This window comes from Aythya fuligula, chromosome 4, assembly GCF_009819795.1.
Source record: "Aythya fuligula isolate bAytFul2 chromosome 4, bAytFul2.pri, whole genome shotgun sequence".
Lineage (NCBI taxonomy): Eukaryota > Metazoa > Chordata > Aves > Anseriformes > Anatidae > Aythya > Aythya fuligula.
The window spans coordinates 15,735,084-15,750,196 of record NC_045562.1 but is presented as its reverse complement, the minus strand read 5'-3'; the positions used below and the strand labels follow the sequence as shown (position 1 = coordinate 15,750,196).

The following is a 15,113-nucleotide window of genomic DNA, read 5'->3' as shown; positions in this document are numbered from 1 at the left end:
GAGAGCATATGGCAGTGTCAGACGCGCAGAGCTTCCTCCAGCACACACGCCTGTCTCTCTGTGCTGGCTGGGAGCAGGAGCAGCAAAACAGAGGCAACAGTTGCATTTTATTGTCAGGTCAGGAACAGAGGAAGCATTCCCGAAACAAGGCGTTGTAAAAATAATAATAATTCCTAAAAATTGAAGAAGTTTTCATTGTGGAACGGGAAACAGTCCTTGTTCCATCAGGTACCTGTTCAATTCCTGTTCTGCTAACAGGAGCCTTGGTGGGAGCTTTCATTTAAAGCTTGCATTGCCAAAGAGCTGATGTCACTGACCTACCAAGCACCCTAACAGCTTTTGCTCAGCGCACACGGTGCCAGACAGCATGCCCTCAATTTGTTAGGTGCAGGGAAGAGGGCTGTAAACAACCCTCCAGAGGGAGCTGGGATTACTGCAGTGAGGGAGTACATGGCTCTAAGATGTAGGAAACGCATTAATTAGCTTATTAGCCGTGATCACAGAACGAGTGGTTTTCACACAACAGAGAAGCCCATATGGATGCACACAAAGGATTGTGCAGGCTGCCCAGAGGATTTACTTCACGCGCACAACATGAAAACTCAGCACCTAGGCACAAGGTTAAAGTAAAACCCACCCAGACTTTGAGCACTGTGGGATGGTGCGAGCAGGAGCTACGATCTGAGTCCCAGCCCCCTAAGAAATGGTAATGCAATGGCAATTTGAGCACATGTTTTCAAATATTTATATGCTTCAATTCAAGCAGATACTTAAACTAAGCTGCACAGAGACAAGGAGGGCAGAAATGCAGAATCAGTTTTGAAGCCTTCTAGGTGATTCATTTGTTCCTCACTTCACTTTCTGGCCACTTCTACCCATCTTGCAGGGCCAGCAATGCAGGAACAGGAAACGTCCCCAGAGGATCAAGCCCTTCTGACCTCAGAGCACCTCAGCAGAAGGATACCAGGAGTAAATTTACCTGTCATCTTTGTTAATTTGATCACCAAATCCAACCGTGTCAACAATAGTCAGCTTCAGACGGACATTACTCTCCTGGAGCTCATAACTCCTGGCTTTTAATCTCACGCCAGGCTCGTTGTGTGTCGCAGGCTCACTTTCAAACTTGGTGTTGAACAGAGTGTCCATCAACGTTGACTTGCCGATGCCAGTTTCACCTGGGCACACAAAGGCAGGGTCAGTACAATGCCACCCCTTGTCCCCAGCTCAGTCTCAGACACACTCACCAGGTTAAGGAATTATTCCGCTTTGGTAGCGGTGGAATTAGGCTACACACCCACAGTTAAGCCAAGTAATCCCTGCAGGAACACACCTTTTGAGAAGGTTCCCATCTTTAGCAATCCCCCAGGACCGAACCAGGGACTTGGCAGACATCAGGAGGTGACAGCAGCTCTGGCTTCTGCTGGGCTCTCACCCATTTCCCCTCCAGGTCACACCACACACCCTGCAGACAGCCCCAGTCAAAGCACCACACGCCAGGGCTGTGAATCCAGAACAAACCCCTGCCAGGCAAAAACTGCTGCTCCCACAGACACAGGGAGAAACCAAATGCCTTCAGAGCTAAAAGCCATCACCCGCAGGTGAAGAGCCTGGCTGCTGTGCTGGGAACAGCAAGGGGATTAAACAAAAAGATGTAACAGTTCTAAGAACAGTTACTCAGACATTTACTGAGTGAGGCTCCCTGTGTGGAGAAGGGAAGGGACCCCGCCAGCGATGCACCAGCAAGTGCCTGCTGCTGCCAGAGGCTGGTTACTCGACTTGCTCTGCTGGCAGTGCAGGAAAGACAAATGATCATGCCTTTCCCAAGGAGCTATTTGCTCCCAGCAGTGCTCAGCTGTTACCTGTGGCTTTTACATTGGTATGACCTGACCGGTGCTGCAGGCTCCTTCCTGCTTGGTGGCATGAAGAGCCCCAACCCCCCCCTGTTTTGCAAGGGACATCTGTACTGAGGACAGCATGAAGCATTTCTACCCAAGAAATACTTAATTCTATTTTAGGAGTGTTGGCCAAGCTCTGACACAACTTTCTTTACAGAATCAAACTGGAAATTCTCTTAACCCTAAGTTTGATTCCTAAGGGGAGATCTGGCTCTCCACGCTTTTACATTTGTGTTTGTTTGTTTTTTAATCCCAAACTCAATTTTTCTTTTTTCAAGGGAATTACAGAAAAGCCCGTAGGGAAACTCAGGCAATCAAAACTTGAGACAAGTACATCAAAAGTTTTTTCTTAAAAAAAAAAAAAAAAAGAAATAGCACACTACATAAATACCAACTTTTTAAACTATAACAGGTCAGCTAATCCCCTGATGCAATTAGTAACATTGATGAAAGCGTTAGCCTAAATCCCATTTTGAAGTCAGAAGTGTCTGCTGAGCATTACCCTCTCCAGCTGCTGGGAGCAGGAGGGGGCTGAGGGGACATCCTGAGGTCGCTCCAGCCCGAGAGAGGTCAGGATTTGGGACAGGGCTCTGCACCGCAGCGCGCAGCTCTGGCATTTGCAGGTCAGGCTTGCGAGGGGATCCTACCCCAGCCTCTCTAGCGAGTTACGCTGCCATTTGTCACCTCTGACACATGATGATTAGCCAAGATTTCAGAAGAATTTCCTCTCTGCATATTATTTCATGGCAGAAATGCCAAGCTGCATCTCTCCTGGTCAACTGCAAACCACATTCGCTGTGGCACTACACTTAGCATTGAGGCAAACCACTCGCTTGTGAACAGGACCTCCCCTCCAGAAAATCTTAAATTCAATCGATTGATTAATCAGGGCAAAAACTAAGGTGGGAGAAGGGACCCTGCACCTGGGATGGTCTCCAAGCAGCTCTCTGGGTTGTAGGCAGCTTTCCTAGGATGAAAATCTCTCTCTCAAAATGTGCCACCCCCCACTTATAAGACCTCAGCAGTGTTTGCATCCACAGAAATGAACTCTGCTATTCAGCAACTTTGCAATACTCAATAGTTCACTTTGCTGGCTTTGACTTTGACCACTTCTGTGCTAGGCTCAGGAAGGTAAGGGATTCTTTACAGACCAATAAAACAAAATCTGCTGCACACATGCCTGTCACAGCTTTCCTGACCTGGGAAGCCACAGGATATAAAGCAAACTTCAAAAGAACAAACAAATGAAAGAAGAGAGGGGGAAGACAGCACCTATGCCCAAGATGTTAGCTCCAAATCCAGATAAAGTGCAAGCCACTTGAAAAGATCAGCCCTAAGCTGATGGCCCAGGCTGTTAAACTCGGCAGCTACACATTTGAGCGAGCTCCTGATGCAAATGCAACACTGCTGCATGCTGTGCCAGATGGACTTCGCAGCATTTCAGCCATTCACCCTACAATTAAAAGCTTCGCATTACCATGGCAAAGTTAATTGTGTCCCTTCCCAAAACACAATTTCTAAAGTTTCTTTTTAAAGGGGGAGGTTCCTCCTCTTTGGAGAACTGCAGCCATTTGTATGAAATCTTAATTTGGGGCTAAAAATGGTTGATCAGCACATTTTATAAGAGAAAGGAGTTGGAGCAAATTGCTATGTTAATGGAGACATATCAAGTCACACTAAGAGAGGAATATTTACTGCCAGAGAAAAAGGCAATTAATTTATGCCATTTTGATCAAAGAGCTGCCTGCTAATCGGGATGTTCCCTGCTGAATTTTAAATGGTTTCATGCTGCTAGAAGCATCACGTGGGGGCTGATAGCCTGAGCGTGCGCAAGCATCCTACTCTCTTATCTCGTTCTTCAACATGCAAGGCTTCAGAGAAGAGTCAAGTTTGTTCACCAGATTGTTTCAGATGGCTTATCCGGCACTGCAGACAAAGTCTCAGCTTGCCACAGAAGAATCAGAGGGCTGTATTTTTTTTCCCCAGCTAATTAACGCAACTTGTTAGAAGGGACAATATTGCCTTCTTAAGGGCTTAAGTGAACAATGCCTGAACAGATGTTGTTTGTGGACTGCTCTGTCAGATTAGTAGTAAAAGCCATCTCTTTTGCCTATTTTGTCTCATCACAGGGGACACCTTGAAGATGTCCACCACCAGCTCAATGCTGTTTTGGCACACAGCTCCCTAGGGCTGAGCGATGGACTTGTATCTGCACAGAGTGCAGAGACAGCCAGTAGCTTCCTATATTCGCAAGAATCAGGTACCTTCCCATATTTCACCTCTGAAAAACTGAGGTAAAATAAGACAATAGCTCAGGCTACAAAACCAACTTGCAGCACCCTGATTAAATGCAGCAGAGAACAGGTGACAGGCTTTGTTCTCAACTACATCATTTGGAGACTAAAAATGGCATCGTTTCCAACTGGAAAAACTAAGAATATAACACGACAGGCAGACAAAGCCTGGAAGGGAAGGAATGCAGTTTATTGAGAAGCAGCCTCTGCACCCAACCCCAGGAGAGACGGATTTAAGTTAACATTCTTTTAAAAATTCATTTAGTTCCCAGATCAACTTATTTTCCTTATGGCAGCCTTTGGGAAAAGCAAGATTGCAGAATCATCAAAAGGGCAGATTAACACCCAGAAACTCCAGTATTTTAAGTCAAGGGACCGGAGGGGGAAAGGGAAAGAAGAGTAGATTTTACCCTGGAGAAGCTCTGCACAGAACAGTAACTTTCATGCTGCTATGGCCACAAATTGCTGAGGTCTCACCCCCTGGCCAAGGGAGAAGGGGCTAGCTTAGGGACGCGCATGCAGTGAGACTTACCCACGCAGAGGATGTTGAAGCAGAAGCCCTGTGACGTTGACTTGTTGACCAGCTGATCAGGGAGGCTGTCGAAGCCCACGTGGCCGGAGAGGGACAGGTTCCTAAGGTCATCGTTCTGCAAAGCCAAGAAGAAAGGCAAGTAATGGGACGCTGAGCAGCACATTGCACCCAGCAGCCGTCAGGAGTCTGCCAACACACGTGGGCTGCAGTGCTTCAGTATGGCCACAGCGGGACATGGCTGAGACTGCAACAACACCTCCGAGGCCAGCTACAGCTCTTCCCAGCTCTCACAGGCCTTGGCTGGAAAGGGAAAAAAGCACACACGATGCTCTGCAGATGCCTTGGTTTACAAATAGCCTTGTCTGACACGAGGTGGGAAAGCAGGGCACCTTTCCCAGCGCTTCCCACATGATTTGTGAAGCCGTGCCACCGCTCGGCGCCTCCAGCAGCACGACACCAGCACAGGCACCCTGGGACCCCCAGCCGCAGGGTGCCCCCAGGACCCGTGGGGACCTGACTGCTCATGCCAAAGAGCCAGGGCTCTTTCATGGGCGGTAAGGTGTGGCAGAGGAGGGAGATGTGGAGCAGCTCCGAGATTATATTTAGGACTTCTCCACAACGGTTGTACAGTAATTCACAGACGGGCTTGGAAAAAGCAGCCAGCTGGGTTATCTCTTCCCTCAGCAAATCGCGGTTGTGCCAACATCCTGAGCACAAACAAACTCGGCAGCCCTGGAGCAGCTCTGCTGTTATTTCAGACCATCTTTCTCCACGCGTTTGTCCCTAACTTAAGGCCTTAACAACTCCCTAACTTCAGACCTTTCTCCAGTCCCAAACACTTCCAGCAGTCACTCCACCTAAGCTCTGCTGCTCAGCTAAATGCCAGCCTCAGCCTGGCTTAAAGGCTAAAGGCGCTGGCAGCACCAGCTCTTTTTCCCCCGAAATCAGTGTGCTTTAGAGCAAAGACACCCTCTGGTTGCTAAAATAAGGATCAAAACCAGAGGAAGACTTGCTGCTTTCTGCACGATGGCTGAGCGTCCCCACTGCCCTCCTCAAAACACGCAGACTGGCCACTGGCTGCAGTTACAACAGGGCTGGGCGCCGCTGAAAATAACAGACTAAAAAAAGATAAAATCTTTAAGAAAGACAACACATAGAACGAGAAAAATCTCAGGTCTGTGCTCTTGCACCTGCACTGGACGCCTGAGCCCTCCCTTCTTTGGCACGTCTGAAGGTTTCTGGCCAACGTCCCGAGTGCTCACCTCCATCCCTCCCTGCACTGGAGGCTACTCAGCAGCACGGAACCGCAGGAGCTTAAAATGAGTAAGAGATGCCACCCCCTTGCTACGGCTGGAAAAAAACAGCACAAAACCCCCCTCACCTCGTGTACCCACCACAGGGATCTTCTGGGAAAAGCTGCAGGCAATGGAAGGACAGCCAGGGACTCAGCACGCTGCGAACGGGTTAAGCTGAATATTTGTAACGGGAGTATTTTTAAAACCCCAGTGGGCTTGGGTTTATGGTTAAGCGAAGGCAGTGGGAGCAGATCGCAGAAAGCAGTAGGTGCCCATGACTCACACGCTGCACAGAAAGCGGTGGGTGTTAAACACCCCTCAGCGCGGCACCAGCATCTCCTTCCCCGACGTATTTTGGGAAGGCAAGTACCGAAGTGCTGCCTCATCACCAGTTACTCAGCAGGAACAGGAGCTAGCCTCATCTCCTGCATCTGGGGCAGTTATTTTTTGCTCCCTGTTTTTATCACCGTTTGCTCCCCACCCCCCTTTCTTTTTCTGCAAGTGGCAAACATCAACAGCGGGAGCACCGAGCGCCAGTATCTGCACGCTTTTCAACGCCAGGTATCTCTCCCAAGCCGTGCCACGTAACGGCAGGCAGAGGAGTAGCCTGATATCTGCCTGCAACAGCAAAACCCCAGGAAAAGCTCATTAGCCCAAGGCACGGGCAGAGATGAAATGCAAGCCCACGTCTCCATCTCCCCGCAGCGGGCTCCAGTCTGCAGCACGTCCCACTCAGCAGCGAGGCTATCGAAACACCTCCATTTCTGCTGGAGCGTTGCAGATCTGCGTTTTGAAGGAGGAAGGAGGACCACAAGGCGCTGGCGTTTATAAATATCCTGCTCCAAACACAAACAGCAGCACCCTGCAGCACGGCAGCCAGCTCCAGCGCACACACTTCCAGTGCTTTTGGGGGAAGGCTGAGCAAAAGCCTGCCCCTTTCTGGCCACTCTCCCCACAGCAGGGCTTTGCCACAGGGCTGGCAGCTGCAGGACAACGATGGTCTTTAAGATGTTACACTGAGACCACTTGTCAGGACCCCATCTCCAAACACTTGTAATTTTAAGGAAAAATAAGAGTTCCTTGCAAAAAAGACATGAAAGGGTTTGCAGCCTCAGGGCCCCGCGAGCTGTACTTCAGATCTGGTTCCCTTCACACGGGGCTGCTGCTGGTAAGGTTTTTATAGGTCAGGCAGCGCTGTGAGGGATGCTCTGCGGCGAGCAGGGGGCCTGCCTGGAGGTACCTCAGCAGGACTTTGTAAAACAATTTGGCTGACGAGGCACGTGCAAGGAGAGGATCAGCTCATTCCTCCTAAGCCGTGGTGGCTTGGCAGAGCTAGCAGGAATACAGGGAAGCAAATTTATTTTTCCCCTCACTGGAGACAGCAGCAGGTCTGTGTGAGAAGGGGAGGTGCCCTCGCATCTCAGAAGGCGCCCAGTAAGAGATCTGGGAACCACCAAACCCCCTTCCCTCCTGGGTGGGAAGGAGCATCTCCCAAAGGCCGGCAGAGCGAGGAGCCAGGAAAAGAGCTGCATTTACTGCCCCGCTCTCCCCCCCAGCAGCTGGCCCCTCAGCCCAAGCAGCCTCCTGCCCGAGCCCCTCCTGCTTCAAGGCTGCTGGCAAAACGCTCCCCTTCAACCCCTCCTGTCCCCCTGCTCCTGGCAGCTGGGGGTCACTTTCACACGGCCCCTGAAGAGTTAAAGAAAACAAAAACGAGCCTCGAATTCAAGAGGGGAAAAATGCCGGTATGCAAAATATTGAGCTAGACCACAAATATGAAGCAAGTGTTTAGTTATTTGAGACCACACGACTTCGGGGGAACCTTGAAGAAATTCTGAAAGCTTTTATTGTTGTCAGCAGCTCAGGCCAGCTACATTTTTGCCTGATTACTAGGCGCACGTTCCCGTGTTTCTCAAGCAGTCTCAGATGCTGCATCCAGAGCCAGGGACCTCAGAAATACCTTAATCTGCTCAGACAACAGGGTGGCTCAGGAGACAGCAGCGAGCACGGCAGCAAGGAGCAGTCAGGACGAGGCAGATCCATCATTCCCCCTCCCCACATTAATGCTGGGTGCCAGCGGGGCACGAAGTATTCCCAGTGATGGCCGAACCTCTAATCCTTGGGCGAGGGAACTCGAGTATAATAAAATCGGGGAAAACAAAAGGCAAGAACCACCCCCTCCCTGCCACGGCTTGGGCATTCGTGCCCTGAGCACACAGCCCGCAGCAATCACTCAGCTAATCAGGAGAGGAAGGACTGGTGTTGTTTCAGGCTAGGATAACCATCAGTGGCACCAGCAGAGAGGGGGAGTTCCTGTCTCCGTGCTTTGGCTGCAGACTCGGGCAGACATCTGCAAGCTACTGAAGTCTGGGAGGTCTCTCTCTTTTTTTTTTTTTTTTTTTTTTTTCTTTTTGCACAGGGGAACACAGCCCCTTTGGAAGGCACAGCCTTGCTCTAGGTGGAGTGAGCCCCGCAGATCCATGGAGGGGTAGGAGGCTGGGTGGCTAACACTCCCACCAGCCTGCCGACTGACTCACCCTGCAGCTCCCTGCCACTGCCCAGAGGGGTAGAGATCTCCGAAAACCATCCTCTTCTTTCTAGATAAGAGCTGGCACAGGCCACCACACAGCAGGGAACTGCGTCCCGTGGCCGGCGGCACTGCCGCTGCTCCCGCGCCTGCGAGGAGCTGCTTACATTGGCAGGCTGCAGCAGTGCCGCGGGAGGATGGAGAAAAAGGATCCGGTGACATTCTGCTGGGAAGAGGGAAGTCAGCAAAATCCGACCATTCCGAAGTGGCTGCAGAGAGTGGGAAGGCACATTGATCTTCCAGGCAAAGCGCCTGGCTAAAGGGCAGCGCCGGCTCGCAGCAGGAACGGCCGCGCTTCTGCCAAGAGCTGCCATAAAAGACGTTTTCCTCCTTAGGTTTCCAAAAGCCACGAACCCTTCTATTTGGAGTAAAAGTGACTAATGCCTCTAACGGCCCCTGATGTCACAAATTGCTAACCAGGAAAAAAAAAAGCTGGACTTTGGGGATGATAAGGACCATATGTGCATTCCAGCAGGACTTGTAAACTCACTGAGGGGAGAAAAAAGGGCTGAGGAAGGAAGGGAAGGAGGAAGGGAGGGGGAAGAGAGACAATGTGACAAACAAGAATGAAGACCATCCAACGGCAGAGCCCAACGAGAACCAGATGCTCTTGGCTCCTCTGGCCAATCTCCCCCGCCAGCAGGACAGCACAACCGCCTTTCTGAGAGCTTACACGAAGCAAAATGCCAGCTGGTACCAGCACCAGGCTCCCCAGGCTGAAACGCCCCACGACTTACTGCAATTCCCCTGCCTTTTTGTTTTCCCAGATGCCACATGGAGAAAGGCAAGTAAGCCCCTTTTGGCATCCCCTGCCACCCTCCCGGAGCCAGGCACAGATGAAGTGGCAGCATCCTTCACCAGCCCCAAGCAAAGTGTTGTTGAGAGGGCTGCAGCCCAACAGCTGCTGCACGGTGTGAGCGGCACCGGGCTGCTCCGTGCTGGCACCAGGAGAGGCCGAGCTTTTGTTGGACCTGAGAACATTTCGGCTTAGGAATTAAAACCGACTGGGAGTGGCAGGGCAGAAGCTAAGTGCAGATGGCAAGAAGGCATGGCACTATATGGACATCAGAGAATATTTTTTTTCCAGTGCTTTTCACACCCCCATGGCTACAGGATCCTGCAGCATCACAGATGTAGCTCAGCAAGACAGCAGAGAGGAAAAAAACCAACAGCCATTTCCTCCTGTGTTCCGCTGCCACGCACTTAAAATAGCCCCAAACCAGCTGCTGCTAAATAAGTGGATTTAGACTTGACTAAAAGCCTTTAGCTGGAGGCGCGGCGCAATGTGGGGCTCGACACAGGAAAGCGTGAGGTGTGAACCCGGCAAGACCTGTGCTAACGCGGGGATGCTCGCAGGGAGCTCTCGGGACAGAGGCCTCGGGCACGGCAGGGCAGAGCTAACAAACCTGGGCGCTCAGCACCCGATCCCATCGCCAGGCTTTCCTCAAGCCTTCCCCAGGTTTCCAGCAGCCCCAGCCCAGCTCGTGGTGGGAACGCAACCAGGGTGAAACGCAGAGCTTTTCAGGAAGGAGAGCAGCCCGCGGGGCTTTCTGACAGAGCTGTAACAAGGCAGCACTGTTCCTGTACCTGAATCACGTTCAGGTCTGCTCCAAACACAAAAAGCAGCAGTTCTCCTCGCGAGGTGCTGCAGGCACAGGCGAGCGGGGCTGCTTCAGCCAGTCCTTAGCCTGGTGTTTTCTTTCCTGAAAAAACGCAGCCGCACATCAAGGGCGCGTTTTGTCAGCTCCCATTCAGCAAGCTCCAGAACTGAAAGGTGCCCCACATCGTGCTCGGGATAATTAATTAGCTCTGGGACCTATTAGCAGGATCGGCATTAATACCGTGCCCTGCCAGCCTGCTCGGAGGCAGGGGGGGTGTCACAGCGCAGCGCTGCCCTGCACACACACCAGAAGTTGTGCTGCAGTTCCCTGCACAGCCCCAATTTCCAAGCGAGCCCTGCAGAGCTGGGTACATGCAGGCGCACAGCTTCAGAATATTTCTTTACTAGTGGTCCTGAGCCTTGGCTAAAGAGGTCTAACTTAGCACAGTAATTCTCCTCACGTTAAAATCTTACAAAAACACAACATACATCCGTGCCGCACACTTTGTTCATCGTGCAGGTACTGCAGTGGTGAGCACCGATGGTCTTGGCTTCAAAGAAATGATCGTTCAGCTGCTTGAATTCACACAAAGGGCACTGACAACTTGTCTTGGGCTTGGACGTAAATGAAGCAGGCAAATGAGCTCTTTGTGAAATCCCTACCAGGGCTTCCAGGATCATGGCAAACGCTAGACAGAGGCTGGGATTCCTTGGTGACACTTCAGTGGCCCAGCACTGCCAAAACCCAGCATCATCTGGATTGAAAGAGAAGAAATTAAACACTTGAGTTTTCAACAAGGCCAGCTTTTGACACTCGCAGGCGATGGGCGTACTTGTACGTGGCTCTACCAAGGAATGGAGAGGACAATAACGAAGCAGCAAAACCAGATTTGAACCTGTTCATTCAAATCTAGAGGAAGGTGATTTTGGGGTATGAAGCCACAGCCCTTGCACCTGCTTTAGAAGAGGAAAACAAGAATGTGCAGCCCCTTAGGGCAAATCAAGCTATTTTAGGGCACCACGCAAGTCTTTCACCATTAATAACAGGTTAGCAATCAAGGACTATGTGAGGCTGCAAACCCTGCTGTTCACCTTAGCATGCACTCTTCCTTTTTCACCAGGAGCGAGAGTGAAATTAAGTTGAACCAAACCTGCGTGCAGAGAAAAAGGTCAAGGCTTACTGAATTATTCAGCTGACAGTTTCGAAACATCAGTCTCCAAGCTCTCAGCTGACTCAACAGCAACCTTCCCCACTCGCCTTCAGTGGGTCTTTGCTCTCCCGTCTTTAGCAGGGGAAGCCTCCACAAAGCGTTTTATAAATAGGCCACAGCTTCAAGGAGCGGTTCCCCATTCTGGCTGAAGTACTTCCTTCCCTCCACTTCATTAATTCTGGATTTTTGTGGTTGCCTTGAAAGGCTGTGTTTTGTCTTTCCAAAAGCACGAGTTGGACGGAGCTCTCCCCCAGGAAAGCAGATCCCATCCTGCAGCACAGCCATAACACTGGTATCGCTCGGAGGAGACAGGACGCGAGGACACATCGCAGGCTCCTTATCCCCCTGCTGTCTGGCTGCGCTGACAGCCTGCTGCGGAGACCTCACATTTCTGGGCTCGATGGGAAGCACAAGACAAAACATTTTTCTCGCATGCGGACAGCAGACAGGAATGTTCCCACAGCCGTCTCCGCATCCATCACTTGCTAAGGGGCAGGACCACAAAGGCTCTGGATGACCACCGCGGTCCTGGTGATGCTCCAAGCCGTAAAGAATCCCCCGACAGGACAGCGGCAGCCGCCCAACACACACTTGAACGGCCTGAGCCCCATAAACGCGTTGTAAGAGAGAAGGCTAAACAAACATTCACGGCACCAGAAGGAAGGATTAACTCGCTGGTCACAAAGAATCCAAACACCAGCTTTACAGCCCCAGGTTTTGGGCTGTCGCTAAGAAAGGGTTTTTGTTCTGCAGACAGACACCGACTCCCATCCACGTGGAGAGCCCTGCTCTGCCCCACCTCTATTTCCTGCAAGGGATTTTATGCTGAACTCCCCTGCCAGGCCCCAGTAAAGGGGAAAAAAACAATCCTCTTTGCATTTTAGCTGATCACAGATGCTGAACACAGCGTGAAAGATGATACAGAACTGCAGCACAGGCCACCAAAGCCTCTTACCAGCACAGCCAAGCTCTCAACCAAAGCTGAAATGTTTCTGCCCTCTCTGTAACGCACCCTCAGCCTTCACTGCAAGCAGATCAGCAAGGAAAGCTGTGACAAAGCATGGCCCACGTGCTTCTTTTTCGCCTGGGCCAGAGGAGCCAGCTACAAAACCACAGAGCTGCCCCCAGCAAATGAATGTCTCAGAGAAGAGACTTGAAATCACATCTCCCACGGGAGTCAGCCCAGGGAGCCCCTGCTAGGGCTGAAACAGAGAAATATCACGTTTCCCTCCAGCCCTCCGGGACTGCAGACAGCAAAGCCTGGGCACCACTCTACTAGAAACCTCTCAGCCCTTTCACAGAATACTGACAGCAATCTCCTCCCTCCTCTGCACCCTCCGCGTGCCCTCACCTCACCCCCAAAGGAGGCTCAGGCAGACGCCACCATCCCAAAGGGAGATTGGGGTTTTCCCCACGGGACGCGAGCCTGGGAATGCAGCCCAGCAGGGAGGGATCCTCCCCCTGTTCCAGCAACGACACCAACGTCAAGCTCGTCAGGCAAGTTCCTCCTGCAGGGATCTATTTTCCAAATACCTCTACTACTGCCACTGGAATTCCTGGGGGATAAAATAAATAGTGTCAGCAGTGCAGGTGGGAATACATTATAACATTATAAAGGCAATGAGGCCACACTGCAGCTCCCGAGCCGTTTGAGCACAGTTTCATCCCCAGCACTGGATGCAGGGTTTGTGGCACATCCCTGGCACAGCTCTGGTCCCTCACCTCCAGGACCCCCGGCCACCCCCTTCGCAAGGGCACGCAGCATTTGCACAGCTCCGACCTGTACGTGAGCTCGCCGTGCCAGCTGTGCCACCAGGCCAAGCTTGGGGCACATCAGCAGCTTCGGTTTCTGTAGCCACCTCACCTGTCCTTGCTCTTTTAAACAACCTGTGATGATTTCTTTAAATATTTAATAGCTTCATGCAGCTTGCTTAGCAGCAAGGTGCTCCTCAGCAGGAAAAGCCATGTTTTCGGGCAGCTGCAGGACTTCTGAGAGCTACAATTGCATAACCTTGAGTAAAAGCAACAACCTCGCCTTTTAAGACACGTCTAGGAGGTAAAAGCTGCAAAGGAGAAAGGACCTGGGAAAGCAGATATGTCTAAGGAGCTCAGGATAAACAGCTGCTCAATTTGCCTTCATTTTCCTGTGCCTTAGCAGCAGTCAGACAGGAACAGCTATTGAGGCAACCGAAACAACGAAGCCTACCTGAGTTGGGAGGAAATTCAGGCCTTACCTTATCAGCAAAATGTGTAAGCACAGACAAACCTGTCCCTTTAAACTGCTGTGGCCATGCCGTGTGCTTGAGTGCTTGGCTGTGCCAGCATGGCATCCTCCAGCCCAGGTTCCAGCATATTCCTGCAGTCTCCAAGCAAGCACACACACGGGCTAGGACACCTGAAAGCTGTCATCAAGCTCCTGCTTAAGAAAATCCCACTGCCTTTGCTGTGGGATTGCACTCAAAACAAACAACAGTGTACAAAAACGCAAGCAAACAGAATAAACTTGCCACAGGAACCTGTGCAGGCTCCCAGCTACCACCCACTTTACGCCACGCGCCGCAGTGCAGAGATCCCCACGGCCTGTAAGGAAGGCAGCTGTCAGCTAACATCAAAGGCCAACGCGGCTGCTAACTCACTCAGAGAGAGCAGCAGCACGCGAGCATGCAGCACGAGCATTGCAAGCTGTCCTGCGGCCCAGGCACCTGCCTGGAGGAAGCCTTCGCTTGGCAATACAGTGCTGGCAAATATCAATTCCCCATTACCTAGAATTTCAAGCAGATTCATTAGTTTCATCTTAATACCACAAATAAAGCCAGATGCAGAAGTGGCAGAAGCTGCTACACGTGAAAGATCTGCCCGTGCCCCACACTGAATGGCTCTCAAAGCAGTCACCCCTTTCCTCATTCCTCACCACCTTGCAGTGGAGTGTGGCCAAGCTGGGCACACCAAGGGGACACGGCTGGCAGAGGTGCCATTTCAGGTGCTGGTTCCTCTTCTTTAAGGGCAACTCACAAAGCAGATGAAAGGACAACAACTAGTGTCAGCTAAAGGATTCGGGGGGTTTGGCCTACAAAAGGAGAGAGCTCGCACAAATCTCAAGCTCCGCAGCGCTGCTGAACATCTACAGCAAGTTTTTCAGAAGCGCATCTGGATTTCAGGGGAGGAAGCTCGTTCTTTCCGAGATGAGACTGAGCCCACGTTGAACTTCCCACCAACACCAGCCATGCTTCAGCAGTCCTTGAAAGGGAAAAAGCCACAGGGAATTCCCGGGGGAGGGAAGGGAAAGTCTCTTCAAGACTGTCCAATGTGAAATGAAAAATAAATAAGTAAAACCTCAAGGTCCCACACTTCCCCTCATGCAAGTTGCTTGAGATGCTAGCAGCCCCTGAATCTTCAGCCAACTGTATGTTTTCTTAAGCTCATTTTTTTTTTTCTTTTCCTCTTTTAAGCCAACAATTTTAATTTTTGGTGTAGAGAAAGCCACATATATCCCAAGGCACCAAGTCAGCACCCCAGAACAGGGAAGCCCAGTGGGAACAGTATATAAAGCATGAGGAAATAAGTGAAAGTAAAGTATTTAACTGTGAAGTTTTATGAACACGAGGTGTTATTTTGAACTACCAATTAAAAAAATGAAAAAGAAAAAGCTCCTAAACAAAAATATTAACAGTATTTCTATAAATTAACTCCTATTAGTGGCTA

General features: G+C 50.9%; 1 protein-coding gene across 3 annotated transcripts in view; it reads right to left on the bottom strand.

The window, feature by feature from the left end:
- Nucleotides 1-15,113, bottom strand: part of SEPTIN11 (septin 11) — a 59,016-nt gene that overhangs the window by 32,828 nt on the left and 11,075 nt on the right. For all 3 annotated transcript variants that reach the window (XM_032186515.1, XM_032186514.1, XM_032186513.1), the window contains exons 2-3: nucleotides 4,722-4,836; nucleotides 980-1,175 (exon numbers count right to left, since the gene is read on the bottom strand). In XM_032186515.1, coding sequence (XP_032042406.1) covers nucleotides 980-1,175; nucleotides 4,722-4,836 — 311 coding nt within the window. The remainder of the gene's footprint in view (nucleotides 1-979; nucleotides 1,176-4,721; nucleotides 4,837-15,113) is intronic.